This window comes from Pimephales promelas, chromosome 3 (genome assembly GCF_988280905.1).
Source record: "Pimephales promelas chromosome 3, fPimPro1.hap1.1, whole genome shotgun sequence".
Taxonomy (NCBI): domain Eukaryota; kingdom Metazoa; phylum Chordata; class Actinopteri; order Cypriniformes; family Leuciscidae; genus Pimephales; species Pimephales promelas.
The window spans coordinates 37,067,929-37,089,054 of NC_142771.1; the positions used below are offsets into that span (position 1 = coordinate 37,067,929).

At 36.6% G+C, this 21,126-nt stretch overlaps 1 protein-coding gene across 1 annotated transcript; it reads right to left on the reverse strand.

Annotated features, from left to right (window-relative positions):
* Nucleotides 1-399: 399 nt before the first annotated feature.
* Nucleotides 400-20,753, reverse strand: LOC120474958 (uncharacterized). Its single transcript, XM_039665616.2, has 5 exons — nt 20,119-20,753; nt 18,253-18,362; nt 7,366-7,464; nt 6,957-7,127; nt 400-747 (listed from the first exon to the last, which is right to left on the reverse strand). Exons 1-5 carry the CDS (start codon nt 20,198-20,200, stop codon nt 604-606), a joined length of 606 nt encoding a protein of 201 aa, XP_039521550.2. The 5' UTR covers nt 20,201-20,753; the 3' UTR covers nt 400-603.
* Nucleotides 20,754-21,126: the final 373 nt, after the last annotated feature.

Genomic DNA, 21,126 nt, shown 5'->3' on the forward strand with positions numbered 1-21,126 from the left:
AAATAAAAAGAAGAAGAATATAACCCTCATACAAAAGCACATAATGATTAAACAGTGAAAAAAGTATTGCAAAAACAAGTAATCTTCCCTGTAATGTCTAAAACATGGCTTCAAATGTTCTTTTTAAGTATATAAATCAGTACAGTACATAAATTCCTGCTTTGGTACGAGATGAACCGGCCATCTCTGTGAAAAATCAATGTCACTAAATGTGTGTGTGTGTGTGTGCATATAGTTAGTATCCATTATATTTATATAAAAAAAACTCATAAAAAATGTGTAGGCTTGGAAAAGTCATGGAAATGTCACAAACATGTCAGTTTGATGCTGGTTTTGACAGAGACAGAACTTAAGCTCTTAGCTCTTATATTCTTGTTCTCTCCCTTTTTCCAGTAGCGATGCATTATATTTCTCCTCTCGAGGTGTGCTGCTAATGCAACAGTTGCATAGGTCGAGTCTTATCATATGTTGGTGTCTTCTGCAAGCACAGCGTATCCACACACACACACACACACACACTCAGGCTGAGCGATCAGCTGTCTGGGCGACGATGGCTCAACAGCTGTTCATTTCCGACCGAGGACGGAGCGCATTCTTCTGTGTTTAATTAACAGGATCTTGTGAGTCTGTGATGGGAGGTAGAGCTTCATAAGCAGGTAAATCTGTCCCAGCCTCACGCTCCTCGAGAGACAGGATGTCAATGGACTGGACGGACTGACGAATGCTTTCCTCGTATGTGGGAGGCAGCTGTGGTAAAAACAGAGATAAAGCATGACTTAAAGGTCCCATTCTTCATGATCCCATGTTTCAAACTTTAGTCAGTGTGTAATGTTTTTGTTAGAGTATAAATAACATCTGTAAAATTATAAAGCTCAAAGTTCAATGCAAAGCGAGATATTTAATTTAAAGGGATACTCCACTTTTTTTTGGAAATCGGCTCATTTTACCACTCCCCCAGAGTTAAACAGTTGGGTTTTACCGTTTTCAAATCCATTCAGCCGATTTTTTGATATTTAGAAGAATATCAGTAACCAGACAGTTTCTGGTCTCATTGACTTCCATAGTAGGAAAAAAATATACTATGGAAGTCAATGAGACCAGAAACGGTCATATTCTTCTAATATCAAAACATCGGCTGAATACATTCGAAAACGGTAAAACTCAACTGTTTAACTCTGGGGGAGTGGTAAAATGAGCCAATTTCCAAAAAAGTGGAGTATCCCTTTAACAGAAGTAGCCTATCGAACGGCCCGTTTGGACTACATCCCTCTACTTCCTTCTTTAATGACGTCGGTAGAACAGTTTTTTGACTAACGTCCGCCCACAGGAATGCTCCCTCAACTTGTGCACTTCTTATAACTTACTGTGTTTACTCAGCTCTTACAGTGATTTTCTGAAGTAAAACTGAGGCTTCATCTTTTGTGTGATGTACAATAAACTTTATTAAACTTATCAGTATATGTTTGATCATCATTCGGACCTGGTCCGAAACAGCACACTTGTAGGCCATTAAAGGATAATTCCGGTATTTAACACCTTGAGTCTATTTTGTAGTTTGTTTTGAATGAAATAGAGTGGTGGACTTAGAAATTTTGACAATGCGTCCTGTCTTGCCTTTTTGACTTTTTTAGAATTGCCTGTGACAGCTTTAGACTGGGTGTCTATGGGCATGCACAAACATGTCCTTAAAACAACCCTTAACGTTCATTTTTAAAACTGTGCAACTCACCGAGTGGTTGGTGGTGTTCGTTGATGATTAAAAACAAATATATCGGCGCAGTGTATGCTTTCAATCCGTGTTGTTTGCTATTGTGGAACTATTTATTCAGATACCTCACAACCGCGTATAAACTTCCGCTCGATATTTGAGTCTGAAGCGTTAGCACACTCCCGACCACTTGATGGCGACAACCAGGACGCTGTACGGAACACGGTGTCTAGCGCACCGTAAAAAAAGTCCGGGAGCACAGTTGCTCTGCTCACGCTAGCCTTCTGAGAGACGGAGAACCGAGCGAAAAGACTACAACCAAATGTAAACGGACCCCTTTCCGTTTCCGGTAGCTAGCGCAGTAATATCAACGAGCACTGAGTCCTCCAGCAGACATCAATGCGATTTTAAAAAATGACAAATAAAACACGACAGAAACGGTATTTCGCTACGCTACTTGTTTCAGAACATCAACGAACACCACCAACCACTCGGTGAGTTGCACAGTTTTGAAAATGAACGTTAAGGGTTGTTTTAAGGACATGTTTGTGCATGCCCATAGACACCCAGTCTAAAGCTGTAACAGGCGATTCTAAAAAAAGTCAAAAAGTCGAGACAGGACCCAATTGTCAAAATTTCTAAGTTCACCACTTTATTTCATTCAAAACAAACTACAAAATAAACTCAAGGTGTTAAATACTGGAATTATCCTTTAATAAATAATGGATACATACAAGCAGATGACAAATACGTTATAATAACCGTAATTAAACTACTAAACTATACCTGTTCCATCTCTATACAGCACTCTGACTCTGTAGGCATTATTATTCGACCTGAAATGAACACCGTTACTGAGAGTTTCTGATATTATCATCATTCCGTGAGATGGAATTGTCCTGAGAGACTGAGCGCGAGCTCATGAAGCTCCGCCCCCTGTGCCGGCAGCAGCAGCTTATTTGCATTTAAAGGGCACACACTCAAACAGCGCGTTTTTCTGAGCCCCAAAAAATGACAATTTAAACATGCTGTAAAAAATGATCTGTTGGGTATTTTGAGCTGAAACTTCACATACACATTCTGGGGACATCAGAGACTTATTTTACATCTTGTGAAAAGGGGCATAATACCGGACCTTTAAACATATGTTTGACACAGATAAATGCTGAAAAAAACAAAAGTACAAAACTTGGAAGGTGCTTCATGAATTACATTTAGGATAAAGAAATTAATGTTGAAATAACGATTGATAATAAAGAATAATTACTTTTTGACTTTTTGAAAAAAAAAAAAAAAAAAAACAGAGTTGAGGGTTAAAAATCGAAACCCTATTTCACAAATGGTCAAAACGAGGGAGAAAGCGCAGTCGGTGGAGATCAACCGACTTGGCCGCCTTGTGGTCACGACTAAAATGACGTTTTGGAATTAGCAACGGAGGCATGGGATTAGATGTGTAAGAAATTAGTCCAACATACAAGAGCGTTTTAATGACAAAAAAAAAAATGACAAAAGTCTTGAAATGCATCATCTGAACAATGTTTTGAGGTGTGGTAACTGTAGTATAAGCGGAATAATTGACTTCAGGTCGTTGAATTATTCGATTATTCGGCTTCAATTATTCCTTACACGTTCAATCGTTTCATAAATAATTGTAACCAAAGTTAGAAAGCATTATATTTGCACATTCTTGGTTACATCTGAAATTGTCTGTTTTCCTGCATTAAAGGTGTATCAATGTATTACGATTTACAGTACTCGTGAAATCACAGAATGCACGATACGGTGCTTTACAAAGCATAATTAATGCATTAAAAATACCTTTACGATGCCTTATACATAAAAGCGTTCCCGAAATATATTTTCTTATTATGTAATATTTCTGCAGCTTAGCAGGTCAGTGCTTTCCCGCAAGATAAAGACCTTTGCACTATGCTAATTCATAATACAGTGCTCAACATTTATTTAACCAAATTCAGCTATCTCTTTGAGCTCTGAGGCTTCCCTTTAGCCTCCTAAAAATAAACAGAGCTATTATAGGACAGACAAAACTGTGGCTTTTAGATGGAGAACAATTCCACTTAGCTCAGGAATATGGTGGTGAGAGATCGATCCACCCATTGAAACTTAGAGTGAAGGAGAGGACAGACGGACAAAGAGCTGTTCTCTCTGCCAATGTGTACTTTTCAAGACAGTTATTGTGTTTGATGTGCATCAATTTCCCTTAGTGTGTGTACTCATGTGTTTCCTGGCACAAAGTCAGCATGCATGCGTCACGCCATCAGCGCATGTGTGTGCGGCAGTGAATGGCCATAAGCACGACGCATGATCATGTTACGGAGCAGAAAATTGAGGGTCATTCATATTGAAAACCTGTTTTCTTAATTCAGTTAGACTACACCTGCCGCAGATAACCAGCTTACACTGCAGCCACACACTGCTAACAGACAAAACTGTCATAGCTGGCCTTCAATAAAGCAACTTCACGACTGTTTAGCTGCCAAACTAACGTGAATCTTTTATTTTTCCCATTATCAAAAGTGTATATCCGAATGTGTATTTGTATACATTTGTAAAAGTATACATATATATATATATTAGATGCTATTAACTTTGATTTTACTAGTTCATTTCAAAGGTCCAGCGGTGTAACAATTTCAAAAGGTCTATTTATCAAATTAATTTTCACAAGCGATCCACAAGGCTCAATAATGCAATTGTGCAGAATTGTTTACATTTTGAAGTCATTTGGTAAATTCATGACCAGTCATACTTGTGTAAAACTCAGGCTATGTTTACACGGAAACGATCTGAAGAGAAAACGCAAAAGTGGCGTTGCGTTATCAATTTTTTTTCTGCGTTTAGACGGTGACGCAAAAGTGTGTGAAATTCGATGTAGTGTGCACTCCAGGCGGCTAGGTGGCGATGTGAAGCACTGCCACACAACAACAAGTCCGCGTGCCTGCGTACAACCGTCACTGTCTAGCAGACTTTTGCGATTTTACCCTTTAGGCCGTGTGTCCACCAAAGCGTTTTTCCACGCGCTTGGCATACGTTTTCAATTGTTTTCAATGGGAGCGCCGCGTTTTTTAATTGCCATGAGCGTAAAGAGGCACTGAGCGTTTTTTTCACGCTGAACGCCGAGCGCCCAGTGTTTTTTACTGGTCGCCGAGTAAAAAAACGAAAGGCATATTCGATAAAATATTTTACGTTTTCACCCGCGAGCGTTCTCGTGTAAACATGGCCTTAGGCCGTGTGTCCACCAAAGTATTTTTCCACGCGCTTGGCGTACGTTTTCAATTGTTTTCAATGGGAGCGACGCGTTTTTTAAACACCATGAGCGTAACGAGGCACTGAGCGTTATTTTCACGCTGAACGCCGAGCGCCCAGCGTTTTTACTGGTCGCCGAGAGTTGAAAAATGTTCAACTTTGGATAAAACGCAGCGCTCATTACTGTCACTTTTTACCCAGCCGTCCAATCACAGTGGATGAGGGGCGGGACTAAACCACACTGACCAACTGTCACAACATTCTTTCTGTACAACGACATCAACCAGCAGAGCTAACCGAACAAAATGGATGAAAAATTTTTTTTTTTAAACAAATGATCTTCGAAATCAGTTACAAGTAAACTGTGCTGCGTCTATTCTGTATCATAGCAACGAAACGTCACAACAGAAAAAACGTTGCGCTTCCAAAACGCTCTCAAAGCACGGCGTCTTCAGCAGATCGTCTGCCGTTTTCAGCTGGCTAAAAACGCTTTGGTGGACACACGGCCTTAGACGAGAACGCGACGGTGGAGCGTTTTTAAGATTTCCACTCTGGAGGGTGGTTTCACTTTTTAGCGTTTTTAAGCCCCAACGAAAGGCACATCCGATAAAATATTTCACGTTTTTACCCGCGAGCGTTCTCGTGTAAACATGTGTCCACCAAAGCATTTTTCCACGCGCCTGGTGTACGTTTTCAATTGTTTTCAATGGGAGTGCCGCGTTTTTTAAACGCCATGAGCGTAACGAGGCACTGAGCGTTATTTTCACGCTGAATGCCGAGCGCCCAGCGTTTTTTACTGGTCGCCGAGAGTTGAAAAATTTTCAACTTTGGATAAAACGCAGCGCTCATCACTGTCACATTTTACCCAACCGTCCAATCACAGTGGAGGAGGGGCGGGCTAAACCACACTGACCAACTGTCACAACATTCTTTCTGTACAACGACATCAACCAACAGAGCTAACCGAACAAAATGGATGAAAAATACATTTTCAGTGTGAAACAAATTATCTGCCAAATCAGTTTCAAGTAAACTGTGCTGCGGATATTCTGTATTTTAGCAACGAAACGTCTCAACGGAAAAAACGCTGCGCTGCCAAAACACTCTCAAGCGCCCAAAGCACGGCGTCTTCAGCAGAGCGTCTGCCGTTTTCAACTGGCTAAAAACGTTTTGGTGAACACACGGCCTTAGTTTGTAAATCATTTGTTTTCTTTTAGTTTCTAGAAGGTTCTCATTTGTCGTCATGGCATTGTTTGATTTGAACCACCTGCGTCTTGTTTAGCTCTTTAATTACTCTGTATATACTCCTCAGTTTGAGTCATTCTTGGTCCGTTCGTTTATTTTTAGTTCGTTGCGTTTCTGCGTGTTTATTGTTAAATAAAGTGACTGTTGTGTATAGCCTAGGTCCTGCCTTGGCAACTCATTGGCTTTCTTTAAACAGATTTTCTTGAAAATTGTTATGATTATGGGGAAAAAAATATTGGATTCTATCCATACAAATTATATAAACAAATTTGCTTTTATAACGTTTAAATAAAAATGCTTTGCTTTTTACTTAGAGGATAGTTATAGCATTTCATGGTCAACTGGTCATTTGTAGATGAATCTGATCAGTGTTGGGGAAAGTTACTTTTAAATGTAATGCGCTATAATATTGCTTTACTCCCTGAAAAAAGTAACTACTCGGTTACCGTTCATAGAAAAAGAGAGCAAAAGTTATATTTTTGGTAAATGTAAAGGCCATTTCACACCAAAAATGAAATGAATAAGATTCAGGGTAAAGGAAATGTGAATTTAGGCCTGTACGGTAGATACATTACATGTGGAAAGCAAAGTAACTTTCCAAACTTGTTTGTAAAAAGTGTCTTAGATAATTTGGTGTAAATGTAAAAGTAATGCATTAAAAGTAATACTGTAGCTCAGGTTACTTATGGTGTCCCACCCCAACACTGAATGTGATTTCTATGGCTAAATGAGTCACCTCTGTCACAATAGGTCCGCCGAGGCCGAAGCGGTCGGCTATCATCATGTGGATCTGCCGTTGTCTGTCTTTCTTGCGCACACTCTCGTACGAGGGCAGACGAGGATGAGGATGCTCCGGTGACGACAGGTAGTAGCTGCTGGGCACGCCGATGAGGAACACAGAACCCGACTGACAGCCACAAGCAGAAACAAAACTGATGAAATGAGGAACTGAGAGTAATGACGACAAGCTTTCACCCTTTACCAATGTTATTCCGTCAAGACAATGACAACATACAATAAAACCGAATATCTTTCCATTCAGGAAAAGTATTTTGGCTGCCTATTGGTCATACAGGTTTATAATGACATGATGGCAGAGGGTGAAATACAGTGTGTAAGTATGCGGGTTCTTTCATAGCGCTTACCTGTGCATTGACGTTATCGTGACCTGTGTCGTGTGTTTGCTCAAAATCAGATGAAGCGACTAGAGTCTGTCGGCTGTTGTAGTACTGAGGAGGAGCTTCCTGTTCAACCAAGAAATGACAAGCCTCTGTTAATACACTGTAAAAACTAAATCCTGGCAGCTGTGGTTGAACAGAAATACAGTAAAAATGGTCAATTTTACAGTATAAACCTGTAATTTACAAACAAAAACATTGCAATATAAATCGGTAAATCCATGACGCACATTATGGTGATCAGTGTTTGGTTTAGCTGGGCTCTTGACCATTAACTCTCTTAATTTTGTTTGGCTGTTGTATGTGACTTATAACAGCCAGATTAACAAATACGTAGAAAAGGTGATCTGATGTGTTGGTTGCGTTTTAAAATAATCATTAATTGACCTGAACTCATTGAGTTAAATTTACCTTAAGGATTTTAGCAGCACGGTCATTTTAGAACATACCATTTTTAGCCTTTTCAATTAAAAATGTATATATATAAATGTATATATATTATGTAGGCACAGGCAGACATTAAGAATTAGCATATAAAACTTAGCATATGAATTAGCTCATGATTTATTCATGCAGCAATGCATGATGGGAGCCATGGATGAGTTTTGATTGGTGGCAACCAGAATGCAATGCAACATGCTTTATAATTGTCACCATTGTTGAGATCTACAGGCTAATTATTGATGTCTGTGTGTCTTAAAAAAATTGAAGAGAAGTAAAAAATTGTACTGTATAAGAGAAACTTTTGAGAAATTATTTTGAATACATTGTAAACATTAAAAATAGTATGCTGTACAAGGTCACTGCTGGTATAATGAATACATCAAGCCTAACCTAGAAATTAGGCTCTATATGAGATCAGTGATTCAGGTCAAATGATTGTGACACCATCAGATCACCTTTTCTATTTGTTCATCTGGCTGTTTTAACTCATGTATAGCCAAACATCATCTAAAGTTAAGGATTTAAGGGTCAAGAGCCCAACTAAACCAAACACTGATCACCATAATGGTGACTTAAAAATTACAGTTGTCTCCTTCAGTGATTCTGCTTATTAACATCAGGTGTCTTCAATGATGCTCAATCATCATTCAATTATTCACTTAATTATTTCATTAACTTTAACACTGCTTCAGTGTTCATTTAACACTCTGCTCAGAGTTTATATAATTCACACTTTAAAGTGTTGGGGATTTTGCTGTGTTCAGTGTCACATGATCCTTCAGAAATCACTCTAATATGATGATTTGCTGCTCAAGAAACATTTATGGTTATAATCAATGTTGAAAACTGGCGACTTCATAGTTTTAGCTTTATTGTCATTTCCGGAGCTCAACCCCCAGCATAATAGTTACAATGTTTTCATATTGATTGCGAGTCAAACTATCACAAATCTTGATTTAAAGTCTCACACCCCCTTGTCTTTGTCCTTCCGCAATGCCTCTCCTCCTCTTCCTACGTTCTGCAATGTTAGACCTCTGGATGGTCATAAATTACGCCGCTAAGGAGAAGACCACCAAGCAACTTCCTCCCCTCCCATCCAGCGGTAGATTAGGCAGGCGGGCCCCGCGTGAGGCCGAGGAATTCCTCCAGCCCAGCCGGACACTCAGTGAATACCCCACAGCTAAATAGATGCCTTTGTGTCCCGGGACAATACAGTGTCTTACTGCGTCATCAGGGTGCCGAGTAACAATCCCCACACTGGCGTTTTAACGGTCTGCACCCTTGTTTCTGTGGCAGGTACTACTAAATGAGCGCACTCCCTTTTACAGGCCCATATGTCACCCGGACAAGTCAGTTAACAGTGTTACAAGTCATTAGTGCACTAGTTGGCCAAAATGTGTAGAGAAGGGTTGGAAATGAACCAGGGCTTGAGGTAAATGCAAGCAACTAAAAGGCTGTTTTTATTTATTTATTTATTAATATCAGTTTATTTACATAATTTCACATCAAACATTGAAAGAAAAAAATACTGAATTATATTTTGGACGAAGAAAATGAAACCTGTTTTAAGAACATTAGGATGATATTTTCTTTACAATTACTTTGGGTGACAAATTTCTACCATTACTGTGTGGGGAAATTTTAATTTGAGTGAGTTATTCACATTATTATTTTTTCGTAAGAACTGTAATACATTTGTATTACCATAAATACTTTACCAATTAAATATTGTCAAAAAAAAAAATTAATGTCAAAAATCATTTCTTGTAAATTTGGGTACAAAACATGATACAGATGAGATTCACCCTTATGTAAAAATAAATAAATAAATAAATAATTTATTTTGCAATAATAAATGGCTGACTGTACCAAAAAGTGCACGTTTTTTTTAAAAGTTTTGCTTTAAAGTACATTTTAAATCATGTTTTAATAATTATTTTTGTGTTGACCACCAAAGCAGGGTAACATACTTAAGTACTTGATTATAACTTTAACTGTAGTGTGTTATTCAATATTACATTTAAAGTATATTTTAATATATTTGTGTCAAAGACAACAGAAGAAATTATGAAATTACATTTGAAGATGTACTTAAGTCAAAAGCACTCAGATGTTCAGCTAATAGCACTTAATGTAAATTTAAATTAACATGCAAATACTGTGTGGGGACATTTTAATTTGAGTGAGTTATTCACATTATTATTTTTCCTTAAATACTGTAATGTGTTTTACAATACATTTGTATTACCATAAATACAAATAGTACTTCACCAATTAAATATTGTCACCACGGCAAAAAATGTACACGTAAAAAAAAAAGGCTTCGCTTACTTGATGTCAAATATAATTTCTTGTAAGTTTGGGTACACAACATGATACAGATGATTCACCCTTAAAAAAATCGGGTTTTATTTTGCAATAATAAATGGCTGACTGTATCAAAAAGTGCACGTTTTTCAAAGTTTTGCTTTAAAGTACATTTTAAATCATGTTTTAATAATTATTTTAATGTGTTGACCACCAAATCAAGTACTTGATTATAACTTTAACTGTAGTGTGTTATTCAATAGTACATTTAAAGTATATTTTAATATATTTGTGACAAAGACAACAGAAGAAATTATGAAATTACATATGAAGATGTACTTAAGTCAAAAGCACTTTATAGCACTTAATGTAAATTTAAATTAACATGCATTTAATAATATAAGTTCACACACTGATTTATATTCTTAAAAATGTACAAAAAAATAATATACAGAAGTGTAATTAAATAGACAACATGTGTTAAAAAATTGTTAGAAAAAAGTGCCGTTTTAAAGGTAAAAAAAAAAAATGCCCCTGTCAATCAATTGCCAGTAGGCAAATATGGTCCCTTAATAGAGACCGGGCCCTAATCTGAGACACAGCTGATGTCTTGGACTCAAGGCAAGAGCTCCTGACAGCTCTGACATCACTCACAGTGACGTATTTTGACCTTTCCCATCACCCCTCTTATTCGGGACACCGGGAGACACGTTTAGTAAATGTGAGGTCAGGGGTCACCTTCCCTCGCTGGTTTTCCCTCTCAAGAGTCCCCCAATAAGAGAGACATTCTTTTGTTTGCTCCTCTGATTCAGGCAGTGTGAAAAAGCAAAAAGCGTGTAAAATCAGTCCTGAAGTCGGGGGAGGACCTCTTCAGCGGTGTGCCTTTTTCAGTGCCTGACCTAAAGTAAAGCCTTTGTCTCCTGTGATCCCCCCCCCCTCCCCCCCCCACCAAAACACTGAACCTAACTATCAGATGGTGAAGACGCAACTGCTCTCCTGTTTTGCCGCAGGACAGCAAATGTAAGTACATTATCTGTCATCTTTGTAGTGCTATGAAGAATAGCACATATTAAAGGGTTAGTTCACCCAAAAATGAAAATTAAGTCATTAATTACTCACCCCCAATGTTTAAATATCCCAAGTGACTACCGTGGCTCAACTATATGTTTATCAAGCGACGAGACTTCCTTAGATTTCCACGACGCATGCGCGAGATTTGCGATCTGCTTACACCAGCTTACACTACTTCAGATCGCAAATCTCGCGCATGCGTCGTGGAAATCTAAGGAAGTCTCGTTCTGGCCTACAAGGAAGAAAAGAAATAGTCGAATAAACTCGTTATTTTTGTTTGTTTTTTCGCACAAAAAGTATTCGCGTCGCTTGATAAACATATAGTTGAGCCACGGTAGTCACTTGGGATATTTAAACATTTTCTTCATTGACTTTTTGGGCCGTCAAGAGGCAGTCCCTTAGGAGCCAATGTGGTAGTTATACAGCTCTCAAATTTAATCAAAAATATCTTCATTTGTGTTCCGAAGACGAACGAAGGTCTTACGGGGTTGGTACAGCATGGGGGTGAGTAATTAATGACTTCATTTTCATTTTTGGGTGAACTAACCCTTTAAGTAACATATTTTAGCAATAGTGTAAAAATGAATAACACAAAACAGGCACAATACCGATAAACATGAATATCTATTGGTACTACATGGATCACATGACTAAACTTACGTCATCTTTTTTGAAATACCTCCGGTTTCACTGTCCACACTACAACGTGAAAACGGCGTTTTCAAATTTATCCACTTTGGAGAGCGTTTTCCAAAAGATACGTTTTCGTTGACTTAAAACGGCGTCTCAGTGTGGACGGAAGGCCAAGACGGAGAGAAAAAATATACGTTTTCAAACGAAAACGTATTAGTGTGGACATGGCCAAACTCACTCAACCAGGCCCCGCTGCCTTTATCCTGCATATGAATTATTATAATGAGGAATTTTGTGACGCGTTTGTTACCGGAAGAAACTCAAGACCACAATGGAGGCGTTTCAGGGAGTTCAGAAACACTTGCAGACTTTCGAGTCAAGTGGCGTGTTATCTCTACGCATTTTGAGCTATCCACGTGTATCCGTGTGTATGTCTACGCCATTAACGTCTGTGTCATTCCGCGTGTCTGTCAAACGTCTGAGCGAAACGAAGCAAAATGTTCATCTACATCTGGGGAGCGATCTTTTTTTTCCTAGGATGGTAAGCGAACAGTCATAAATGCCATTAACCCCAGTGACGGTTAGGTTTAGGGACGGGGTTGAGTTAAGTCATATATTTATATATACAGTAATAACGTTAAGTCAACGGCGTTCATAAACACGCTGAAAGGCGATTATGTGTGTTGATAGCACGCCAAAAATGGAAATACGAATTGGCGTGTCATACATACGCTACTTCATGAGATCAGTCTGAAAGACTTGTAAAAAAGCAGAATAGATGCTCTTCAAGCAAAACAGCAGTTTCTTGTTCACAGCCTTTGCTGTGGTAAATCATTGCTGAAGTGTCTGCTGTATATTGTGCATATGCAATGATCCTTTAGGTCAGAGGTGCACAGTCTTGCTTCTGGAGATCTACACCTTCCCATAAAGCCTTCAGTGAGGTCAGGTAAAAGCATTAAACCCTTCTCCTTTATCAATTTAAGGTCATAAACGATTGACAGACAGATTTTACACGCATATAAACTCCTTTACCAGCGTTCTTTCGTCTTATTGAAGTGCACATTGAAGTGTGTGATAGGTGACAGTAAAGCGTCCTTAACCGCATCCAACCGGAGCAAAAAAGAAAAAGAAAAGGAGGAGCAAATATACTGTATTGCTGCAGAGATATGGTAAAGGCATGAGCGGAAAATGTGAGTCTCTACAGGTTTCTCGCTGACATTTAGCAAAACTGGGGGTTTAATGCTTTGTTTGCCGTTGCGAGCTGCAGGGATGCACTGTAGAAATGAATATGCTTTATCTAATCAAAAAATTGTGGCAACAGAGTACAAGCAATATTATTAATTGCATTTAACAAATTAGAATTGAGTAATAATTAATCAAATCAATTCCTTAAAAGCTGACCATTTAAAATGAGTAAAACTTACAACAACAACCCAAAAAAATAAATTTAAGTCATTATTATGGTGATCGGTGTTTGTTTTAGGTTTGTTTTAAAATGACGGTTTTCTCCTTCAGTGATTCTGCTCGTTAACATCAGGTGTCTTCAATGTCGGCAATATAAAATAAAGAGTTCAATAAAGAGTTAATCTTTAAAGTAAAGAGTTAATCTTTGACGCCTGTCTGTTAGTGAGATATTTTTGTTAATTTTTTTTTTTTGGTGTAAACTTTACTCGTTTTAAATGAATAATTTGATTAATTACAACTTAATTCTAATTTGTTAAATTTAATTAAGGATGTTGTTTGTAATCTGTTGCCACAATTCTATTGATTAGATAAAGCATATTCATTTTTACAGTGTGATGCATTTCTGTGGACTAAACGCCAGAAACTAGTTGCATTTTAGCGCTTCCAGTTCCATCGCTTCAAAGTTGTTTTGGTTAAATAGCTGAAATAATGTCTGTTGTGAACACAAGCTCAAGGGATTTTCATGTTTTATTCTACATAAAATAGATTAGTAATGCCCTCTTGTGATTTTTTTTTTAGCAATTTGTTAAAGGCAGTTGTTTAAAAAAAAAGTGTCTAAATGGGACTACAGAGGTTGTAAACGTCATCATCCAAACACACTCGGATCTTTCACAGGTGTGGGTTTCTTTTATTTAGATATGGATTTAGACATTCTACAAGAATACTTTTTGATATTTTTAGATATTTTTGTATAGTAAGTAGGTTTTGCATTATGATTACAATTAAACAATAACGCAATTTGGTTAGAAAGGGAACACAGTGCAAGCATTTTTGCCACTCAGTATTTGATCATTAAAAAATATAATAAAATAAGTAAAATAGTGATGATTTAAAACACTTTATACAGACATTTTTCAACTAATTGGTATTTTAGTCAGTATAATTCTGTAAATGGTAATACATCTTCAGAAGGGAACACCAATTATGATCTAACAGCAAAAACGTAATAAAATAACTAACAGTAAATTATCATTATCAAACTGTAGGTTAAAAAAGAGGAATAAAAAAATGTTTTTTAACTATATACATACAAACTAAATTTATGTATTTTTGCATATGCCACAGATATCAGGAACACCTATTATAGTAAAATAAGAGCAAACACAATAATTATTTGTGTGTGTGTTTGGAAAAGACAATGTTTCATGTACCCTTTGAACTCTAGTAATCCATAACAATGCGCTGTGCTTTGTATTTTTCAGTTGGATTATTAAAAAAAATTGATTCCAAATGAAATTGAATTGTAATGTGGAATCAAATAAAGTATATAAAATGTGTATTTGAGCGAGAGGGTCTCTTAAGTATTTTTTATTTCATTTATTGATTTTATTTAGTGTGTTTTCAAGCTGTTGCACACTGTAAAAAATAAACCGTAAATTTTACGGTAAAAAAACGGCAGCAGTGGTTGCCAGAACTTTACCGTTAAAAATACGGTAGGAACGTTAATGGTTTTACAGACTTAACTTAAAATTTACAGTAATAAACCGTAATTTATTTTCTGATAAAATGTGGATTTACCAACTTATTGACGTATTGATTTCTGTTTTAGACCATTGTAAAATACTGACAACCATCAATCATCACAGCAGTGATGAGAGTTACATGAGTAATCACAGCTCATCAAAAGTGAATACTTGTATAAAGCAATACTTAATTAAAGAAGCTGCACAATGTCATTCACACAAACATTAAGCACCATCATGGTAACACACATGAAATTAAAAAAATGCAATAAAAAACAATAAAACTATGAGGAACCATAGTTATTTCAACAAAAATACATAAAATGTGAAGTGTCACAGGGAATTGTGGGAATGTCAATTTGCGGTTTTTCACTGTAAATTATACAATGATTTGTTCTTGTTCACTTTCAAAAACTGTACATTTAACGGTATTTTACTGTAAAATGATATCACAGTTATTTACCGTATAAAGTACGGAAACTTTCTGTTTACCAATTAACAGTTTTGCACTGTAGCATTTTTACAGTATTTTACCGTTAAAATCACGGTTATTTTTTACAGTGCAGTCTTACTAGTTAATTTCTGTGTGTGTGTGTGTGTTCACATTGCTAATACAACAAAAGTCCCCAAGTGTCATCCCATTCCTTAGACCATGGGTCACCAAACTAAGGCCCGCGGGCCGAATCAGGCCCGCCACACCCCTTTGACTGGCCCCCCAACCCCTCTGCCCCTCACTACTTGAACCGGCAATCCCCAAAAGTCGTCATGGCCTATTTTTTAAATTGCTTTTTGGAAAATAATAACATGTCTGCATTTGGTATTTTGTTGTTTACTGAGCATGCTCACCTGGATAGGCATAAGAGCTGACTAGTTCTATTACTCATGTTGTTGTTATAATTTCAATGTTTATTTATTTATTTTATAGGCCTATTTATTTGACCTTTATTAAGTGCTGTACACAATTATTATAAATAGTAACAGGCCTACCTATAATTTATAATTTTTCATTCATCCTTACCAGTGCCACTCACTTCAACTAGGCAGATGTTTTTTACCTTGACAGGTTTGATGTTATTTGTATTCGAAAATAAATAAATGGAAAATCTGTGGTATTTCAAATTAAAACAAAGTGTGAAGACTCGATTACTACTTTTGCAAACAACTATTAATGATAAACAAATATGGCTGTGCCAGGCTAGTAATCTCTACTATGAGGCCTGCTGGTGGTCAGTTTGGTCTTGGTCACACAATTCTATTTTATATAGCCCCGGCCCCCCATCACAGTAAGGAACGATAATGTGGCCCCCAGAGAAAAAAGTTTGGTGACCCCTGCCTTAGACCGAAGAGGACCAGAGAGAGACATTCACTTATTGACAACAGGGGGACTTTAGATGTCGATGAAGGCGGGTCTCCGCAGGAATGGGACAGGGAACCATTGATTTAGTGGGTTTAAATATGGTGTTCACTCCCGAAACTCGGTCAATTGTGTGTGTAGCCACAGGTGAACTTAGCAGATATGTAATTGCATTTCCTCTGTGTGGAGGCAGTTTCCCTGTGTTTCTAAGATAAGGGTATAGGTCCCTCAGGGGGGGCGATTAGGAACAGGAAGAGGAAATGCTGAGGATGAGGCATGACTTCAGGCTGAAGTGTGAGCAGAACACAGGAGATAAACGCTGCACTCTCTCGGACTAATCTAACATCTGCTCTCACGACACACATCCTGAGGCCTGGACACATTAGAGGAGAAAAGCATGACATGAGGTGCGCTGCCACTTTCACAGCCCACAGTGGAAGGTTCCTGCACTTAACTTTCTGAAGCTGGTCTCTTTACGTGTTTTTTTTTTTATTTTTACTTCATCAGAATGGTACGAAACTTGGTCAAAGTTTTGGCACTCTCTATGTGAACACACACACACAAAAATATAAATAGTCCAGAAAAAAAATAAAATAATCACAGTTGCGCTCCTCGTGGGAAACAATTACGGCATTAGAAATGAATGGGAGACGAATTTCGTCTAGTGGAGACGGGTGGTACTGCGGCCAAAACTAAATCTGACTGAAAGCTCATTTTTTTGAGATATCAACCTCAAATTTGGAACAATTTTGGAGTAAAAGGTGTTTTTTAAAAAATAAATATTTAATATAAAAAATTGCAAAAGTATTTATGTGCATTTTTCATAAGTTCTCAAACTTTAACTTATTATTATTATTTTTTTCACTTCAGCAATAAAAGTGAAAAGTGATCAAGCTGTTCTCTACAGCATTCAAGATTTACGACAGTTTAAGTTTACATTTTCAGGTCTACGCTAAATTAAAATTGAAAAAAATTAAAAATTAAATTGAAAAGTACCTAAAAATGCAAAATATTGAATAAAAAACATAGTACATTCGTGTCATTCAGAAAAGTTTGACCGACACGCAAGGCTTAAAACGCCAATGAATTTTTATTATGTTATTATTATTTTTTTGTTGCATAATTAGTTTTTATTTTCATTGACCTCAGTTTTGAAACCCCTTGTTTTAATCTATTCAGACCCGAGTAATCTCACACGTCACCGCTAGAAAAGATCTCAGCAATGTCTCAAACTCAAATTTGCCAAGACATCAAGTCACATTACTTTGTACTCTTGTTCCGCATGTACATACTATGTACTTATTATAGTAATTATAACTGTAATAAGTAGGCACTAACCCTGTACCTACCCCTAAACCCAACTTTAACCCTTGTAGTTACCTTAAATTACCAGTAAGCACTTGGATGCCCTTGAGGTAAGCTAAAACATACCAAACATTCATTTCAAAGTGAACTATCCCTTTAAGATCTGATTATGTGTAACTTTTCCAGGGCACTTGTGAGCATGGCGGTCAGGGACAGCTTGTTCATCTGACTCGCGTACACCTGGACAGTTTGTGCTGTTCACCGGCAAATCTTGGAGTTTTTCAAGCTTTCTTGCTTACGTTGCTTGAGTTTGTTTTGCTTAATATCGTAGCTGACGCTAACAGCGTCCAAGCTGAGTCACAGTGTTTGCCGAAGCACATGCCGAAGTTTAGCACAGTTAAGAGAAAGATAATGTAATCTCTGATTGTGTGTCAGTGTACTGAACAGTGTGGTATGTTCTTCATTCGCAAAAAAAAAAAAAAATCTAACTAGGTCAGCTGTAATTCTTTACCTACATTTGATACTTTCATTGGCCTAAAATTATCCAGCATTAAACGGCATAAGATCTGATTTCATGTCCTATTGGAAAGGAAAACATCTCGATTGTCCCTCATAGATCATGTCTCACATGTCTCCTGTAAAGTTTCAGAAGAAATCTCCACAATGTTTTAAACTGTGCCCAGAGATTTCCCATTCAATTGTACCAAGACTATCATAAACTCTATGATCTGCATTCATTCATTTCCATTCATTTCTTGAGCTGAGGCGCTTAATGAAAGTACGAAAGCTTGGATGAATGGCGTTTTTCCTCACCATGTCAGTACGAGATTCCTGATAAACCCTCATTTTGCAGCAGAGAGGAACCTTCCGGTACAGGATCAACAGCAGCACCACGATCATGAAGAAGAACACCAGACAGCAGACTGGAGAAAGACCACACACACACACACACACAACATGTCAAATGCCCGAGACTTCGGGAACACCGAGGCTGCTTTTTCTGGTTTAAAACTCATCCATTAAAATGTAATTTTTTTGATTTGTTAAGATTAAAGATGGGCACAATTTAAGCAATTTAAAACATGCAAGCATAACGCATGAGTCTTTACAATCTTGGCAAACATAATTTCAGCATAATAAAGTGTTTTAAGGACTCATGTTATATATTTGTGTGTGTGTGTTAGCGTATATATATATATATATATATATATATATATATATATATATATATATAAATATATGAAGAGTTCAGATGCAGAAGCCTCTAAATGCCATTTGAAATTTTCTTCTTTAATGATGATTTGTATCAAACTTGTATATTTAAGTTCAGTGATTTCACTTAAATGGCAATGATAATTACCTATTAATTGTTATTTAAGTGAAATTACTGAACTTAAATATACAAGTTTGATAAAAATCATCATTAAAGAAGAAAATTTCAAATGGCACTTAGAGGCTTTTGCATCTGAACTCTTCATATATACATTTACATAATATATAGCTATATATATATATATATATATACTGTATATGTTATACATATACATACATATACATACATATAGGCCTATATATATATATTTCAATTAATTGAGATTAATTCTATCTAACTGTAAATATATCTGTATATGTGTGTGTTTGTATATATATATATATATATAAATATAAATATATATACATATACATAACTATATATATATATATATAGTATATGTTAATACATATACATACATATAGGCCTATATATATATATATATATATATATATATATATATATATATACAAACACACACATATACAGATATATTTACAGTTAGATAGAATTAATCTCAATTATTTGAAATGACAGCACTAATATATATATATATATATATATATATATATATAATTCTATTGTCTTTGAAATATGGTTAAAGTAAGCTGCAGGATGACGAGCCGAAATATTATTTAAAGTAATTTCTGCAGAAAGATGTATTTAATGTATTTAAATATATTTTTAATTACACGTTTGTAATGAAAGTTGCAATTTAGTACATTTAAAATAAATGTACTAACTAATTAAGTAATTAACTACTAAGTAATTAATTACTTTTCCTTATTTGAATAATTTTATTACAGTTTATTTAATTGCATTATATACTGTATATAGTTCAATTGTATATATAAAAAAAAAACAATAGTATCAGGCTGTAACCTCTAATGTACAAAATGAATGTTTTTATTGTAACCTTTCTCCCTTTACAAACTTTGGTGAGTTCAATAATAATTAATGCCTTATTAAATGACTTATCTGAAAGAATTAAAAGAGCCATTTCATGTCCATAGGCCAACTTGTTTTGCTCAACTTGTCGAGATTGAAATGTGTTTAGAAAATAATTAGAAATCCAGTAGGCTACTTTTATAGAAAGAGTAATTACAGTAATCTATTTACACTGTTGGAAATTTAATTACTATCTAGCACTCCATTACTTTTACAGTGGTTTCCCAACACTGAACACTGTTAAGAACAACTTTTAAGATATTTTACTGTAATTTATTGCCTCTCAACCATATCCAAATAGAAAATACTACTTTTTCCAAGAATTTTGCGACATCATCAGCCTAATTAAGACATTTAACATTGAGAAATACAGTACTTATATGGATAGGAACCCATCTGAGGATGATACTCCGACTCACATGCGCCCACGATGACTGTCCGCTGGTCCGCCGAGAGGCTCGAGGTGGAGGCGACAGTTGGAGACACAGTGCTGCTGGACATCTCTGACTCTGACAACAAATACAACTCTTCTAACAAGCTGTCTCATAGCAAGCCGTCACGAGAGTCCTCTTTCCTTCTTCCCAGCTTCATCTTCAGACACGAGAGGACTAAAGCTGAGTGAACTGAACTGGTCAGTCACGACTCACATCCCTAATGCTTGCGAAGCAGCGGATACATTGTTGCAATCTGTGAATGGACGGAGAATTCTGAATCCTACTATGCTGAAGCCGAGGCTCATGAATACTAATGAGGCACGTGACTGGACGGACGCTACCGGGATGTCGCTAAGCAACGGTTGCAGGGACTAATTAATATTCATGAGCTGATCCTTCACCGTAGTAGGATTTGTTCATTACTGGTAAGGACGATGTGAAATAGACACGAATAAAGTTGTGAATTTTGTTTATGTGCTAGCTTAGGAATACAGACATTAACGCTATCTTAAAAAACAAAATAAAACAATAATTAAAGGAATAATTGATTATACTCAGTCTCTTCCGTATCGTTCAAATAGACAAGCTGAAACATTCCTTGAGCGTTTAGGCCTACTGGTTGTCTTGGAGATAAGCAGGACTTAGCGCTGAGCGCCACCTAACGTTAGCAATAACTTTTGCGTGTTTTTATATTGCTACAGAGAGCTAGCAGCAGTATTACATTCATTGATTCATTTTCTCATACGAATGTTTTCATTCTTCGGAAATTACCATTTAAAGATTTTATTATTATTATTACGACAGGATAAGTTCGTAAAAACATTAACAATATATTTGAAATCAGTTCGTAAACAAACCGCCGTGAAGTTGGGAATCGTACACTTTATTTATAATATTTTCACAGCCACCTCGGCATCTCTCTGAACATGGATTCACGTCAATCTGATTCAGTTGAAGGAGAATCATTTGGTTCGAAGACTCCGAACCGCGAAG